The 17,688-nt window shown below is 39.3% G+C and overlaps 1 protein-coding gene across 3 annotated transcripts in view; it reads right to left on the bottom strand.

Annotated features, from left to right (window-relative positions):
* Positions 1–16,291, bottom strand: part of MEGF10 (multiple EGF-like-domains 10) — a 77,641-nt gene extending 61,350 nt beyond the window's left edge. For 2 of the 3 annotated variants that reach the window (XM_009319602.1, XM_009319593.1), the window contains exons 1-4: positions 16,176–16,247; positions 13,264–13,365; positions 11,744–11,844; positions 2,471–2,563 (exon numbers count right to left, since the gene is read on the bottom strand). In XM_009319602.1, coding sequence (XP_009317877.1) covers positions 2,471–2,563; positions 11,744–11,844; positions 13,264–13,365; positions 16,176–16,234 — 355 coding nt within the window. In that variant the 5' untranslated portion in view covers positions 16,235–16,247. Of the gene's footprint in view, positions 1–2,470; positions 2,564–11,743; positions 11,845–13,263; positions 13,366–16,175 lie in introns of all 3 variants that reach the window. The other variant, XM_009319585.1, reaches the window with a different exon arrangement.
* Positions 16,292–17,688: the final 1,397 nt, after the last annotated feature.

Genomic DNA, 17,688 nt, shown 5'->3' with positions numbered 1-17,688 from the left:
TCCTATCACGTACTGTCTTTCCAACACTATCCGCCGCTCTTCAACTCAATTTGATCTGTGCTGTAGCTTTCAGACACACAGATGAGGAAATCATGCACAGCTAGCAACAACCAGCAGCACTCAAACTCAGAAGGGCAATCTGGTGAAACCAACATGTTTCTTAAGTTTGTCCACATAGAAAGGGATAAACTCCAAAACAAATGTCCCTGTAGCACATGCACAAAAATATCCTCTTCCTCAGCCTACCCCCCCTTCTCCTAGGACTACACTAGCAATCCAACACAAATTTCAGCAGTTCCAGTTAGCATTAACATCATGCAGAAGCTTTTAGAGGCTCACCAACCTCTCCAGAGATCACACTGTTCAAAGATACACGAACAAAGGCTCTTTCAGCTTTGGCCTGTTGTGTACACACACCAGAAAGTATTTTTGCTATTGAGGCTGCTGTGACAAGCAATCAAAGGCAACCAACTGAGGAAGAAGCAGACGAAAAGAGCTGCACATGTATTCAAAATGAATTATACCAGACAGGTAAGGGAAATGGACTCTAGAAAACCCTGTGAGAGGAAGGATTATTTCCAAAGACAGATTTAGAGGTTCCTGTCTCATCTAAAGTGCTCTTTCAGCGAGTTTCGAACTTGGAAATCTCAATAAATAACAGTATCTCCCCATTCTACGTTGTCTAGCAATACACATTTCTTCTGCATGTTTGATTAGTTACAGAAGAGCCCGACACATAAGGGTTCCAGAAAGAAAGATAACATTTTTTGACAATTTCTTTTGACGATTCAGCACACCAGGTTAAGATCAGTATTACAGCAACATTGCATTGCTAACTCAGTTTTGTCTTATGCAGAACTTGGTGTTTCTTTAGAGCTGTTTATGAAAAGAATCACATATAAGTATATGCAAAAGACTATACAACAAATATAATAATTTTTAAATGGTTAAGTTCTTCCTCATGTAATTTATTATTATTTTTATTCTCTCTCTCTCTTTCACATTTCACAAAATATGCTGCCTGAACAACAGATCAGGTCCAGAAGAAGAGTCACTGTAGCCCCTTGTTTGCAAAAAAAGAACATTTCCCTATTTCTGTTAAGCGGAAAAAAATGAGGGTGAAAACACAACCACATTATTTTCGTGCTGCTGATGATCTACGTTTTTCACAGTTGTTATTTTTATAGGAATCCCATACTAAGTAAACTAGCAGGATAATACCTTTGCAAGACATCAAGCTCTGGTTTCTGAATTATAATTTTATATGGTCTGTGAAATTTAAATTATAAACATATTTTTTCATTGTTGACTAAAATATGTTCCTTTCAAGTGGACAGTCACTAGCAGTGACCCACTTTGGGCTTGATTGTAACGAAGTATATGGTTGTAATGTTAGCCTAAACATTACATTTTCAAAGTCCTTACAAAGGGGAACAGAAAGATGGAACAAATAACAAATTACGATGAATAAAAAAAATCAAGAACTATTCTGAGAAACTCTATTTCAGGCAAAGGGAAGAAAAAATAACAATTCACTGCCTGCACAAATGACTACCTTTGACAGAGGAAGGGATAGTGCACAAACACGCCAACCCTGCCACTGCGGCGTTTCTGCCCTCTGTCCAGACCTTATTGCCTTATTGGAGCCTGCAGTGCTCAAAGAGTCTAGAAAACAGCAGTGACTAAAAAGGTCACGAACTGATATTATTTTACTACTTCACTTTGTGGTTTTGACATTTTGCTATGTTCTTGCATCAAGCGTGTGATGGCCTTGATCTTCACAATTTCTTTATTAAGGGTGACCACCTGCTCGCTAGGTTGCATGTGACTGCACCCGCACGCCAAGCAGGAAAGGTGCCAACCTGCCCCTGTCTCCTGCTGCGTGTGTCCTCGATGCTCCTCCCTTGCTCCCCTCGTCTCCTGCACGCACTCTCGTGGCAAAGGGGAAGGAGAAGAAAGTTGGAGAAACGTGACTAGTAAGTGGGAGTAAAATGGAAAGAGACTGAGCAGACAGGGAGCAACTAATAATGCAAGAGGGGAACACAGTGAGGGGAAAAAGGACGTTAGTGGCAGAATGAAAAAGGAGGATAGGGTTGTGAGGAAGTCTTTGCTCATAGCTTTTAAGCATGACCTGGCACCATCATTCTTTACCCATATGGAAAATAAAAAATTAGAGATTTTCTTATATTTAAAATATAATTTTATCTACTTTACTCTAGATACTAAGTTTCTCTATTATACGGCATGTTTCTGAGCACAAAATAGCTCATGACATTTAGTGCTGCTACAGGGTAACGTTGTTTGCAAGTAAATGATGAAAAATCAGGTCACGCAGAGTAACCTGATAACTCAGAAAAACCCCCTGACCAGAAAGCAGGAGCCCAAGCACAGGATCAGTGATAATCTGCCCAAAAGAGAGGACAACACCGTGGAAAGAGCATGAGACAGGCAGAAGCAGGTGAAAACTCACCACTGGAGCAGTTGGGTCCTCCCCAGCCAGGCTCACACTGACAGGTGTTCGGAGCAATACAACGACCGTGGACACATTTATCAGCACAATGAGCTGTCAGAGAATGAAATAAAAAGAAGAATTAAAGAAGAACTCCTCGCACTAAGAAAAATATTCTAAACTTAATCCTAATCCAGAGAAATTACGACAGGAATCTGATCGGTATACCAATGAATACAAGGTGAAGGATGGGAAGAAGACAAAGTTGGTGTTTACAAGAAGTTTAATGGGACTACATGTGAATCATTTTGGTTCTGAATGGACTGAAAATGCTCTACAGTAATTAGGAAAAATACTTGCAAAACGTCCTGTTTTTTTCCTAATTACACATGATGAAGCACGTTGGTCATCTTTATATTTTGTGTGGCCAAGAAAAAGGAAAGCCACACAGAGATCAATCATATATAGTATTAAAATCTTTGGTTATCTGGGATTCCAGCCATTAATTGCATATTTTTACAGCCTTTAATTTTCATTCTCAACTTTTATTTCTAATAAGCTACTTTTCAGATGTGCATTAAAATGATCTTCATTAGAAATCAACAGGGAGAATATGAATTTTTAAATGTTAGATGATACAAGATATTAATGCAAAGCTATTTCATTGTTCTCTATTTATTATAAAAAGAATTACTCTAAATAATATATCACAATTTTCCATTAGCCTTATAACTAGACATGAATTACTTGTATCTTTGAAGATTCTTGCCTAATAAGTGCTGCTGTGGGCACTGAAGCTCTCCCTAAATCAAATGTGTGAAAAATCTTACCAGTAAACCATAAGACAACAGAGGGTAGCTGTACACACACACGTCTCTGCATGTGCAAATGTCTGAATAACTTAGTGAATACCAACATACTCAACCCAAATTCCTGAGCTAAATACAACAAAGGCTAAATACAATAAAGCAACATTCCATCACATACTCTGTGAGACAGACGGGAAAAAATACAAAAGTCAAAATGTTGTAAGAAACTGGACCCAGCGAGAGGTACAGAAGATGCTCTTTGACCATCTCCTTGCAATGCCCCTCCTGCCATGCTGAGCACATAGGTCCTTCCTACAATCCCTATGTAACAGCACACGCTATGAAGCTGTGCAAATAATCACCAGTTACTTCCAGTAATAAAATAGAGTTGTCTTAGAACAAATGTACAACAGGTGAAGCTTTGGCTCAGAGTGTTTACAACGCAGAGCCATCTCGCAAATTACAGCTGTATTCTTTTCTTAGCCACAATAGCATAAATCAACAGGAGCTTCTCTTCAGCCACTGAAGTGGTGTTTCAGTTTTCCAGTAGTAGACCGTAAAGCAAACACAACCCTTCAAAACAGGCTACTACTACTACTAAGTCTCTACAGAAGTTATCTATAGGTAACAGTGTCAGGGGTTTTGACAGCCAAAACTCTGCTGACTCTAACGATGAAGAAATACAGGATAAGGACCACTGAAGGAAGTTGTATAATATAAACATTGTTGCTTCCAAATAAACTCAGTTAAGACCAATTAAGATTTTATATATATATATATATATATATATATGGCATACAAATACACAAATTTCTTTCTCAAAGAAGGGGTACCTCTAATTCTTTTCTTTGAAGAAGCTAAACTAAAGCCAAGAATGCTTCAAAAGATGTTCAGGATATACAAAAGAATTAAAGATATCCAGTATTTCCTTTTTTTTTTTTTTACGTTTCTTAATGCCCCAAAATATATCTGATCAAATAATGACTTCTTTCTACATTCTGGATATACATAAAAACCTGTTCTGTAACAAAAAGAAATTATTCTGTAGACACCTTATGGGCTAACTGATTCTTGGCAACTGAATCCTAGTTGACATCCCTAAGAGACAGCATCTGTAAAAAAATCATTGCACTGAACATGGGAATAAGAGAACCAAAATTTACTACAGAATCTACAAAAAAGTGTAAGGTGAGGACAACATGAAAAGCACTAGAACAAGCTGAAAAGACATGAATGACATGAGGGACAGAGAAACTATTTTCTCTTGGTTTTCTATGGAACTGTTGGACATGATATAATAAAATACTTATGTGCAAGAGCAGGTGAAAAACTTACCATGAAGTCTTTTTGATACTGACCAGTGTAAAAAATTCACTGGCAGCAGTAAATTGTGTAAGTCATATCTTCTTCTTTTGTAAGGGAAAAATCAATTATCACATGAAAAGCAATCTGAGCTTACTCTTGCATATTTCCTTTTACATCTTATTTCCCCTTTTCTTCTGTGTCTAATTGTTTCCTTCAAAATCTTCTCTAAAATCTTGCCTTGTCCAACTCACAGGTCTATTTCAGCGGATCATATCCTTTCGTTTTCTTAAAAAACAAAAGGTAGTTTTGCTCTTTCTGATCATACAGTACCAGCCAGTTTGAAGTATCTACAAAATATCTGCTACTGCGTGTGCAATTCCCTGTAGCAGCCCTTCCCGCACCATGGGAGGAGCTGCCCTGTCCCCTGGAGACAAGTCCACCAGGCTGCTTGACCTCCGTTCCCACCTCAGTTGTAGGCACTGGTGCTTCTGTAACCAGCTGAATGAACGTGTCCTGCTGAGGAAGCTCAGCAAAGCGAATCAATGTGAAAAGACATGTACAACCCACTCAGGCCATCGACACTATTGTTACAGCAAGCTGAGAGCAATGTGAGGCAAGGGGTTGGCCAACATGTTTGCAGACATGCCTGAGCACCACAGCTTCGGGAGGAGAGCTCATACCAGGGGGATTAAGCCAGTCATGTTAGAGGCACAGAACGTATAATACAATTTTAGGTCAAGTTGCCACTTTCAAACACGGATCACGTGTCTCACACTGGTATCAATGAAGAGAGGGAGACGGTGCTCCAGCTCAAGAGAAGATTGCAATTCAAACGCCTACTTATATGCTGATGGGCTCCAGCATACCCCCTGCGGTGCAAAGGCAGATTGCTCCTCCATTGCTATACCTACTTAAAGTATTACAGCTGAGTGGAGTTAACTCCTGTGCCTCATACGACTTCCACTTCTGAACTAGAGCATATATGAAGAGTGGAACATTGTAAGACTTGAAATTTCTGAATGGCATTTTATGAATCTGCTCTCTGTGATTAAGAAAGTGACATTAAGTTATTTCATTATAAGTCACCATAGACGACATTTAGACAGCTGTGCATTGCATTATCTGATGTTAAAAAAAGATACAGAAGAATTTCCAGTAATAAAATTTGAAAAAAGATATTTTTATCTTTAATGAAAGTTTATGCATGCATTTTAGGATCTGTTGCTTTTTCATTTTGAAAAGCCAGACATAAATCAAATAACATAAACGAAGCTTGAAATATTTTGGCTGTAATTATGCACGTGAGTAAATGACCAGGAGAACAAACTACGGTTCCGCAATTAGACTTACACCATTTAAACAGATTAATCGCATCATCAAATGAGCAGATACCTGAAATCATACCTGATTTCATGAGATTTCATACCTGAAATCTGTTAAATAAAATTCTTATCAACTTTACAGAGCATTCATATTAGGAATACTGGAGTAATATCTGTACTGGGCCTGCTTTTGGAATGTAAGTAGATCTCCGTATTATTTCTTTCAGATAAATGACTTCCAACAAAAGAAGTCATACTACATGCCTGACTGTGCTTTGTGTTTAGCATTTCTGCTAATACCACTCTATCCTGATTTGGATACCTAGTCTTTGAAAAGAGCAAATTGAAGAAATATATCCATTTTCAAAAAAAAAAAAAGAAGCTTCTTTAGCTGTTAAAGTTGTCAACTTTTGTGAATTAAATTTGCATACACAAACCATTTTAGACTGGAAACAGACAAAAACCTGTTCTACATATTCCACAAGGTTTAACTTCAACTTCCTCAAAATTAATTAAAATAAGGTCCCTCAGCACTTATCGTGCAAAATAAAATTCAAATATCTTTTAAACTAGATTATAAATGTGTTTTTCAAATAAATTCTTCACTTCCATACTGTATGCTAGAACATATCCTTTGGTTAATCCTTTTTTCCTATGCTTGATGACTAGTTGCTGTTAAAGTGAGTGATATCCAGTTATGCATTAAGATGGATGGTTTATTTTCTATGTCATGTCTAGAGGAAATTCAACAGGCATTCTCTAATGTTCTTAGAAATGTGCTACACTGTCAGAAACTGTATGTGAAGTTAATGTTCAAGCTACCAAAATGCTACTACGATCAATCTACCTTCCGCATGTGTGTTAATCTACAAGAAAGCCATCAGAAGACATCTTAAAGTCTTTTAATTCTTTCATTTCAGAAATATGCTAAAAATTGAATGGACTTTGTAAATGTAAAAAAAAAAAAAAAAAATTGCACTTTTTGTAAAAACTGCTCAGTCTGTAGCTCAGCCTAGCATCCATATGCCAAATCTCCTAGGGATTGCCACTGATATTAGGAGATAAGTGACAGTAAATTATTTGGAATCAGTAAGAGACTAGGTCAATCACTCAACCCAGTATGGACTTTCTAAGACCAGGAGTAAGTTCCTTTATAGAATTTAACAGAATGATTCTACCTTTGTATCCTCATATAAACTGCATTCAGACCACCTCAGAAAGTCCATCAGATCTAAACATTAATTACATGCACTGTAATTTTTAAGAGCAAAAATACATAATCACTTGAGCTCCAGTTAGCCTACTCTTCTGCAGAGATACTGGCAATAGCGAAGGCAGAAGTCAGAAATTTGCAGATAATTCATATCCTTTATAAACATGAGTTACATGAGGATAGCACAAACCAGGGTAACACTGGAAGTACTAACAGATATCTTCATGCTTATATAACAGTACTGACCCCATATAATGTCGGAATTAAAATATAATTTTTTTACCCATCTAAAGACAAACCCAAATGGCACAACTAATAAAACACAAGATAATTTTTCTATTCAGCATGACTGAATACTGCTTGCCATAATAAACTCAATCTGCAAGAGAATATATCTATACTGGCCAAAAGTGACACAAAAAAAAAGTGTTTATTATAATATTTATTAACATAATTTAAAACTTCCCCAAGAGGATCACTGAAAAGCTTCCAAGGGCTGCAGATGGAGGCTGACTTCTGATGCCACTTTGTTGCTTACTAATAGTGATGTAAATGCAGCATTATTTCAGCAAACTCAGAAACATTGAAAAGACAGGTATCTAAGTTGCTTAACAGACTTTTTTTTTAAACTTATGACGACTGTAGTGGGGTGGTCTTTTCCATAAAACTCTTAATATTTATCTGCTTCTAGTGTGACTGTCGTCTTCTTATCAATGGCATTAGTCAAAAGAAGAGGATGCTAAAATTCTGTATCAGAGTTTGGACTGTTTACAGTACAACAGTTATTTTTAATTTAGAGAAGAACAAGCAAAACAAAAATTTCCATATGTGTGAAAGGCCTGTTTGTATATTTTCCATATATATATTTTTTTTATATATATATATATATACACACTGAATCCAAAGACAAAACACAAAAGGAATTTTCATCAAAAAGTGAAAACATAACACAAGTTTCACCTACTGGAAGTTTTCAAGAACAAGTATGGAAGTTACAGTCACAATTCCACAGAAATCTTGTATCCTAAGATGAATTCAAATTAATCTGTTCAGACTGGACTCCAAAAGACTCAAAATAACCCACTTAAATTTCAGCCAGTGCTTTTCTCTGGCTGTTGGTCATTCTTTTCCTTTGCGAATACAACATTTACAGACTTAGCAACATGAGGCTGGCACATTCTTGCAATTCTTTATGCAGTGACAAACAATTCTCTTCCCGCTATAGGCAGTGAAGTGGCACTACCACTAATAAGTACTACCTCTAGGGGAACAGTGACCAGTGAGTATTCAGCACTGTAGATTCCTAATTATTATTGTAAAAAGGAAGTCACAAGATTTCATTTCACCACTGTATGCACTGAAGTGTTGAGTCATACCAAAATCCTCTACCAGTAGAATTTTCTAATTGAGCTTTCTAAATTGAGAAGTCAAATAAAGGAACAACCAAACAACAAAACGTCAACAGCACCACAAATATTTTAGCCTTTTAGAAGCATCCTACATCCTCCACTAAGTAAAAAATAATTCACACTGCACGGAAAATAAAACTACCCTAATGGAAATGCTGTGCGCGTTGTGGAGCAGCAACAGCATAAAAGAAGATATCCGCAACACTTCAACTGGCTTTGATTCTCTTCTATCTTCACATATAGATGATAGAATATAGAAGAATATCTTCACATATAGAAGATTCTCTTCTATCTTCACATATAAAAAAGGGGGGAGGTGCCTATGTGTTTTTCAGTGTGGTCACCATTTTCTTGCAGAAAAAGATGTTGTGTTGGCTTTCTGCCAGTGATATTTCTCCTACGATGACATAGAAAAGTCCTCCGCATATCACCATCTCTTACCATTTGATCTCAGCTGACAGCATCATACTTGCTTTTCAAGTTAAACTGGATGACTCATATTACCACAGTGTATGCAGGCATCATCTACTCTAGTATGTACAAGTTCACTGTGAAGAAAACTGGTTGAAACAATGGAAAGCATGAAATATTTGCCACCTTCTATTAACTACTGAGCTCCTTCTTTGCCCTGAATCCTCAGCTCCAGCTGAAGATCATGAGGACTGAATGTCTCTCAATGCCTTCCAGGGTCAACCATTACAGAATCAAATAAATGCAAAGTTAGCTCCACCGACGGATCTTTATTTTTACATAGTCTGAGATCTGAGGCATTCCAAAACTGCTTTGAAAGTCAGAGCACATATGTCCTGAATATCAGCATTTGGCATCTTTTTCTGTAATAGCAGTAAAAAGTTAGTGCCTCCAATGTAACCTGAATTTACTAGGTTCTGAGTATTACTATGTTAATATAGAATGAATTTGCTACATATACTATAGCTATGTAAAAGCTGTAGTCACATAAAAGACTCATCATCACACTTCTCATGTGGTCAAACTGTTATATACCTCAAAAAGTATACTACTTAATAAAAAATTAAATATGATCATTCATATATGCTGTATAATAACCAAATGTAGTTAGAAATTGGTTCTTATAAGTCTAATACATACATGTTAAAAACAAAAAGGTTAAAAAAACTGCCAATCTGATCTCAGATAGATCCATTTTTTAAAAAAAGTTGTTTTTTAAAAATATAATTTTGACCTTGCTTTTTCATGTGCAGAAAACACTTTAAATCAAAGATCTTACTGCTGCATTTTCAAATTCCAGGAAGTGCTGTAAAACAAAAATATAAATGAGGATAGCGTGATGTGTTATGACATTCACAGGGTATAATTTTCCAGGGATACAAATAAATCCTGTCGGTCACTTCCAGTATGCACCTCACAACAAGCAGAAAGGCACAAATTAAGAAACTATTTTGCATTTGTATAGAATAAATAAATTCAACGTACGTACTGATATTGATTTGCAGGCTCTTGTTTACTGGTAAAGACCAAAGACATCCACCGCACTGCCTTCTCCTAAACTGCATTGCAAAATCCAGGGGCAATGACAAATCTCGTTACCCGTTATTTCACAGAAACCTTTTCCTGAACAAGCTTCTCCGTACCTTGAGTGCTATGCTTCACCACTGTCTTTATAGCCATAAGGCAGACAATAAAGCAATGAACGTATCTCCATTTTTCTCATTCTCAGCTCAGAAAAAAACACCAGGTAAAGCAGTGTGCCTTAGAGAGTTAGGCTGAAAATGTGCTGTTACAGAGCCAGCCTTTCGCACGTGCCTCGGTCCAGGTCCCGCTCTGGGGCGGTGGGAGTGTGCTGGCGGGCTCCCTGCACAGACCAGCCGAGTCAAGGTTTGACTCAGGGACATGACACAGAGCTTCAGACGAGACAAGCCAAAGCAGCCGCCAAAACAGCTCACACGCTGTGGCTTTCCCAATAAGCTGGGCTTTTCACTTTTTTCTCTTGGCGAGGCTTGCCATTTGGTTGCCTGTTCAGAAACTGGGCGGCAAGCCCAAGGGCAGCCCTTGCAGTCCAGAGGCTCCAGCCCCTCGCCAGTCTGCTCTTACAGGGCCCCACATTTCCAAAAAAAATTCAACTATACCGACTCAGTCCCTCTGACATTGTTCATTAAGGTTCTGCAGGTTTCTTAAATCTCATTATTAGAAGAGCAGAAGCAAAACCAAGGAATGGATATAGCTGTTTTCCACTATAATGCATGCCCTTTCTGTCTCCTAAAATTAATAAAAATGTACGCAAAGGTCAACATCACAAATGACATTACAAACAAAAGATTGCCCCTGATGAGTCCAGTTTTTCAAGGAGATTAAAAGATGAAGAGATTTGGTTCCCTGACTTCTGCAAAACTTACTGTTGCAGTCCGTGCTGCACACGTGCATTCACAGGGACAAATAATTTGAAACACTATTGAATTAATTTCATTTTTAGCCCTACACATTTGCCCATCTCCAGTGATGTGCTATCCTTCACAATTGCTTACCTATCACAAGTTCCCTGCTGTCAGTTCTGCCAACACGAGCATCTCGCTGCCCAACCCGCTGTATGACTTTGCATAACCCTATGTTAAACTACTAATCATATACTTCCAGGGCTCTGGATTAACACCTCCTCTATTTTCATTCTGTCTTTCTATTATGCTCTTGAATGAATACCATTTTAAGAATCAGACCTTCCTAGGTCTGCACAAAGCCATACAAGAGAGAGAAAGAGAGCTGAGCAAAGGCCACCGCTGGGCTCTGGACACAGCTCTTGCCTCTTTAGACTTAGGAAGATGTGGAGACAGGGGCATGTGCCACACAAAAAGGTGGTGTAACAACACAGTTGTTACAGATGTCTGTATCTGCAAGAGAAGCTAAGCATAGGCATCAGCCAGGGCCCACGCTAAGGAGAAAAACCTTGAATTTCCCTTCTGGTTTTGAACCTCGTATTTATTTACTGTGTTGGAGAATGGACTGACACTTGTGCTGTGCATTTTCCGTATGATCATTAGTTAGAATCACATCAAGGCTGGTTACTTAGACATCCGAGATCCAATTATCCTGTCATTTGCATATGCACAACACCAATTGACTTCAACGAGAGCTGCATGTGCACCACTGATGAATAACTGAGCCCGCATAACTCGGCTTCCACAAGTCACCCATCAAAATGGAGTCAAACCAGCATTGTGATAAACATATGGAATTTCAAAGCAAAAAGAAGCTAAACTTACGGACACACATTTCCCTGCTTTCATAAAATCCAGGGCAGCACTGGGATTTACGCCTGTACATCGTTTTTTCACCATGTCTGTAAGCAGTACGGTAACTGATCCTGAAGAAAAGAATGAATGGTTGTTACATAAAATTCATGGTTCAGAAACAAAACAATATATATTCTTGCACATTTTAAAAAAATTCAGGTGTCAGCAAGAGGAGAGAAAAAAAGCTCAAAGAGACCTTGATTTATCTGTTGCTGAGTTCAAGAGTCCCCAACAAGCCTTATGTCCATGGGTGGCCAGACAGCAGGAAAAAAAGTTAAGGATTTTGGCTACTTAACTAATATGCAAACCAGAGCATCACTGCCTTTGCCATTAGCATCCCCCATCGAGGCTAAAGGCTGGCAATACAAATCAGTTTGCTTGATCATTACAGCTCTATCGGTTTCCAAGGGAAAGACTTCTGGGGATCATCCTCCCAAGGATGAGTCAGAGAGCTAGGGGCAGAAATGTCATGAGAAGAGAAGTTCTGGTTAAGGCTGGGGAGGGATGGGATGGCATTTTTCCATCTGGTTAAGGATGGGAGGGCTCAAGGGAGAGCTCGGACCTCCTGGGCACCAGCAGCACTGCACACCTCTCACCAGGGCGGCTGCATTTTGCAGAACACAGCCCTGCAGGGCAGCGGTGACCAGCACACAGAGAAATCAGCACATAAACCCATCAAAAACTGCAGAAAATACAGCTTCCTTCTGACACGAGCAAGTAGTATTTATCAGAAGCAGGCTCTCCCACCGCTCTCTCCTCTCTGCTCCCCACCGTGTCGTAAATCTCCCCCCACCCTGCCTCTCCTGGCTTCTGACCACATACTCCACCAAGCAGTAAACACATTCCCACAACACCTGAGACAAAGAACAGCTTGTATATAAATGGTGTCATAGGTAAACAAAGTGTAATCTCTCTTTGAACTCAGTATCTGCTTTTCACGTTATCTGTACTGATCTGTCTCCTCCAGCTGCTGTGCCCCAGGGAGCCCCTCCCACTGCTGATGGTTCATACTTACGGGCATATTCCTCTAAGGAAAATGCTTTTTACAGCTGTCACCAGTTTTTAATCATTCACCCTTGCTTACTTTCTGCAACTACAAGGAGTTTCCTTTAAGAAACCTTTTTATTTTCCTTTCAAGTAGCATACACTTTCCCCAGAACATAAGGTTGCAAGCAGCAAGGGGTCTCTCATCACATTTCTGAACAAATACACCTCGCAGGGTCTGGGGAATTTAATTTTGTGCATTGCACGCTTTTCCCCAACTTGCTCGTTTTCTGTTAGCACTTCATGGGATGACACACCCCGACCTGCTAATAAAACATATGTGACATTGCTTGGACAAGCATTTTCCAGTTGACACCACAGCAGTTAGACAGACTAGTCGCTATAGCTAAAATATCCTACATATCATGCTTGATTTTGACACACCCAAAATCTTTACAAATATCTACAATATCAGCAGTATGACAATGTCAACAATTATACATCACCTGTGTCGTGTGCACTTAAACCAGTTTAGGATGTCAGTACAACTGGTGTAATAAATTTGATCAAAAGGATGTGGATATGACTCTTGCACTGTAACTGAATAACTGGGGGGGGAGAGAGAGAGAGAGAAAGCAGAGAGATTATCAAGCAAGTCCTTTATAGTACAGTCTGATTTAAGTAACTCTTTTACAGAGTCCTGGTATAGAAAGGAATAAATATAATAAAATACTTACGTGCAACAAAAACAGAAAGTTCAAGTTTAAGTAAAACATGAACCAGCTAACTTTATAAAACAGAAGATATCAGTTGAAAGGTTTTTCTTCCACCAAGCAAAGATATATATGCAGAGAGCCATCATGTCTCTACTGTGTAATACATTTGATGAAATAGTACTACTAGACATTTAAAGAAAAGTAATGTAAGCCTAAATTTAAAAAAAAACAAAACACCTGTGTCTCAAATGAGCAGCAAATTGAAGTAGTGTGCAGTACGTGTTCTCCTGTGGCAAGAAACTTTTACTAACACCACTGGATAGCTGGAAAATTAGTTAAGAGCCAGAAAACAAGGTTTCTTCTGTTATCATACAAAATAGAAAAATCTCACTGGATTTTCTGAGACATTTCTTTTAAAATCTGTAGCTGTATCCATAGCAAAACATCTTCTTTGGTAGTGGAAAGGTCTGCCAGTGTATTTAGATATTAAGTGGGTATTAGCACAGAAATACACCTAAGTAATAATTACTGAAAAATGATATAACAATTATGCCATCAAGCAGCCTATTCAGCAATCAGAAAATATAAAATATGGAAGTCCGTACCTTATTTTGTTTACCGGTTTTGGTTTTTTTTTTTTTTTTCAGAAATACTATACTGAAGTCCTATTATTATTTTCTGCCAAATTATAAGTGCAGTGTCCTAGAAATAAATCTATGCTCTGAAGTCCAGAGCCTCCAGAGCTGTCAGTGGGGCAAGAGAAACAGCCCTGTTGCAAAAGGGAGAAATACTGAATCATCACAGCACATTCAGCAGGCTGTTTGTGCTGGCAGTCAGGCAGTCCTTGATTGCGCAAGGGGGTTAGAAAATACAGGAATGCATGGCAAGCTCCCGCAGTAAGACTAATTCCCAGGACCAGTGAAAACACTTACTAAGTATGTGGCCCATCTGGCTTTCACCCACTTTCACTCACGCCCTCTTTGACCTCTTAGCACCTATTGCAGGGTAACAGCCACAATCTCCTCTTCCTACAGTCATCACCTATACTGAGGGAAAACACATTCAGACCCACTTGTTCTAACTGCCCAGAACTTACTCCCTGTTTTTCCTACATCCATATAAAGGCAAGCAACCCTAATCCATGCAGCTGCCCGACCTACTCTGGCAAAACGTTGGTGGGGTGCCGACACTTGCCTGAGGCTCTGTGCTCTTTGTTCGAGGCAGGGCACGCTCTACCCCTTCTCGCTGTGATCGCCGTTCATTTGTAAAGACCGTTTTATTACTACCTGGGGTAGATTTATTTAAAGCATATAGCACTGCCAGTGACAGCAGCAGTAAAGAGCTTGTATCTGGGGTTTTGCTCTCTGATACTTCTTATGTACCTTTGTCGCCTGCTCTGGGCAGCAGCGTGAATGATTCGGTAAGTTTACTTGGAGTTCCTCCCCATTTCTGAGCCTCAGCAGAAGAAGGAAAAAAGTTCATGCAACAAGATGGGCATGCCTGCTAGATATATGTTTCTTTCTGCAGACTTTGATTAGTTTGTTTTAAAATACATTATGCTATGTAAACAGTTATATTTGGGATTTTTTCCCATTTTGCTTTCGCTACGTTGTAGCTTTCCTCAAAACCACTTTTACCTCTAAAAACAGTAAACAAAGCATACACAATATAGAGCAGTATCCAGTAACATTGTAGACACATGCCTGAATACTGTAAACGTGTATTTAGTATGGCCACCACTTCATATACACATTGTTGTATAAGCCAAATTGTATACAACGGTAGGGGCAGAGACTCCAAATGCTTCACATGAAGCTCAGATAAATTCCTGGGGAAAGTCCTTAAGTGATTTTTTTTTTTATATAGAGACTTTATAAAAAAGTAAATAGAAGTTTCAATTTTCTTTGTAAAGTTTCAGCCATAACAACAGCTAATAAATGTACATTGGCTTAGCAGCACTCCCAGTGATTAAACATAAACACAGTTTACCTTAAATGCAGGAAATACTGATGTCCTCAAGTGAACAGTTAGACTGTCTCAGGGACTAGCTGATCAATCACAGGCATAATAATAATAATGAGACCATAAGGCTTGGTTTCACTGCTATAACCCTGCTATAACTTAAGAAATTAAGTACAGCAAATGCGTGTGGCTCAACCTCTCCTACTCATTGTGGCATTCTCCTTGCAATTAATGTGTAACTGGGTGAACGAACGGACCAACTAAATTGATTAATTTCTTTCTGTATGTTATAAATTTCTGAACCTCATAAAAAAATTTAAACAAGAAATCTTAATTCAGATTCTGTGAATGTTGAATAGGAAAGAATCAGCATAATCAAATTTGGCCAAACTCCAATATGGTTAATTATATTTTGCATATGTAAAAGCTTCTTTCCACTTAAATTGAAAAAAGCTATTTTTATTCACTTCTTGTACCCAGATGGTTGTGTAACATTGCTGGTGCCACTGTAGTGTTTTTTGCATCCCAACCCCTACTGCAAAGATGACTGCATTTCAGCCCAGTGTGAAATAGTCTTCTACTTGTCCATGAACTTACCTTGCCATGCAGTAATGCAAAATTTTTTTCCCAGTTCATTACTCAACTAAAAGCTTTAAATAATTTAAAATGCGCCAAGTAAAACAAAACAAAATTATTACAATCAGAATTCATGTCATGCATTTTCCAGAAGAAAATATTACCTTTCCCAGTGGCTACACACATTGGGATCTTCCAGATTCAAAGATAAAGTTGTCCCCATCCAATGGTACAGGAGTATGACAAGGAAGCCAAAAAAGGAGTTCAAATGAAGAACCATCTTTCCAAAAAGGTCGCTCTAAGAAAAAATATTTATACTACATTAACAACATTATACAAACCATAAAGGAGCTAAGACTATTGACCCATATATAATCAATATATATGATACAAAGCAACAGGTACTTCAAGAAACACACACTGCTTGCCTAGCAGCAGCAATATCATGCCCATTTTGGAAGAACCCAAATGAGATAGTTTCACACGAGTGGCAGGGTGGTCACCCAGTGAACAAACTACATTTTAGAGGTCCCAATGTCCCATCAAATTGCAGGCAGTCGGGCTCAGTTATTTAGTGTTGGTTTGTCCACACCAAATGACAGAGCTGCAATTTAAAATAAAGCCTGGCATTTGCTCAAGACCACAAGAGTAGAAAGGTCCAGCTGATGACACACTGTCAGAAGTCCTGCACATCACTTACTCACAGGAGGGGTTTATATTACTCAGTTCATTGCCAGCAGCACCCCCAATTCCTGCACCCTACGCTGACCTCTTAAAAACCCCAGATGCTGCCCCATCTCAAGCAGCATCTTTTGTAAAAAGCTCTTCCCCAGAATTACACACTGACTTCACTACGTGGCCTCCCTAAGGATGCCTGAACACCCATGGCCCGGGCCAGCAAGGGGGGTGATGTCCAGGGTCCGCTTGGGAAAGGCTACATTACCTCGACCTGGGTATCTCCATAAACTGCCTTCCTAAAGGGCCCATGCAACAGCATCATGTGGAGAGATACAGGTCAGAGGAACAAAAAGCAACAGAAAGATGTTCTGCAGGACTGACTACAGGCCAGTCAGTCTCAGGTCTGTGCCTGGGAAGATCACGGAACAGATCCTCCTGGAAGCTATGCTAAGGCACATGGAGGACAGGGAGGTGATTTGAGACAGCCAGCATGGCTTCACCAAGGGCAAGTCCTGCCTGACCAACCTACTGGCCTTCTATGATGGAGTGACTACATCAGTGGACAAGGGAAGGGCTACAGATGTTGCCTCTCCAGACCTCTGTGAGGCCTTTGACACGGTCCCCCACAACATCCTGCTCTCTACACTGGAGAGGTATGGATTTGATGGGTGGACTGTCCGGTGGGTGAGGAATTGGTTAGATGGTCACATCCAGAGGGTAGTGGTCAACAGCTCAATGGCCAGATGGAGACTGGTGACAAGTGGCATCCCACAGGGGTCCATCCTGGGACCGGTACTGTTTAATATCTTCATCAATGACACAGACAGTGGGATCGAGTGCACCCTCAGCAAGTTTGCAGATGACGCCAAGCTGAGTGGTGCGGTTGACACACCAGAGGGACGGGATGCCATCCAGAGGGACCTGGATAAGCTCGAGAAGTGGGCCTGTGTGAACCTCCTGAGGTTCAACAAGGCCAAGTGCAAGGTCCTGCACCTGGGT

Source organism: Pygoscelis adeliae, unplaced genomic scaffold, assembly GCF_000699105.1.
Source record: "Pygoscelis adeliae isolate BGI_AS28 unplaced genomic scaffold, ASM69910v1 Scaffold110, whole genome shotgun sequence".
In the NCBI taxonomy this organism is placed as follows: Eukaryota; Metazoa; Chordata; class Aves; order Sphenisciformes; family Spheniscidae; genus Pygoscelis; species Pygoscelis adeliae.
This window is presented reverse-complemented; position numbering and strand designations above follow the sequence as displayed.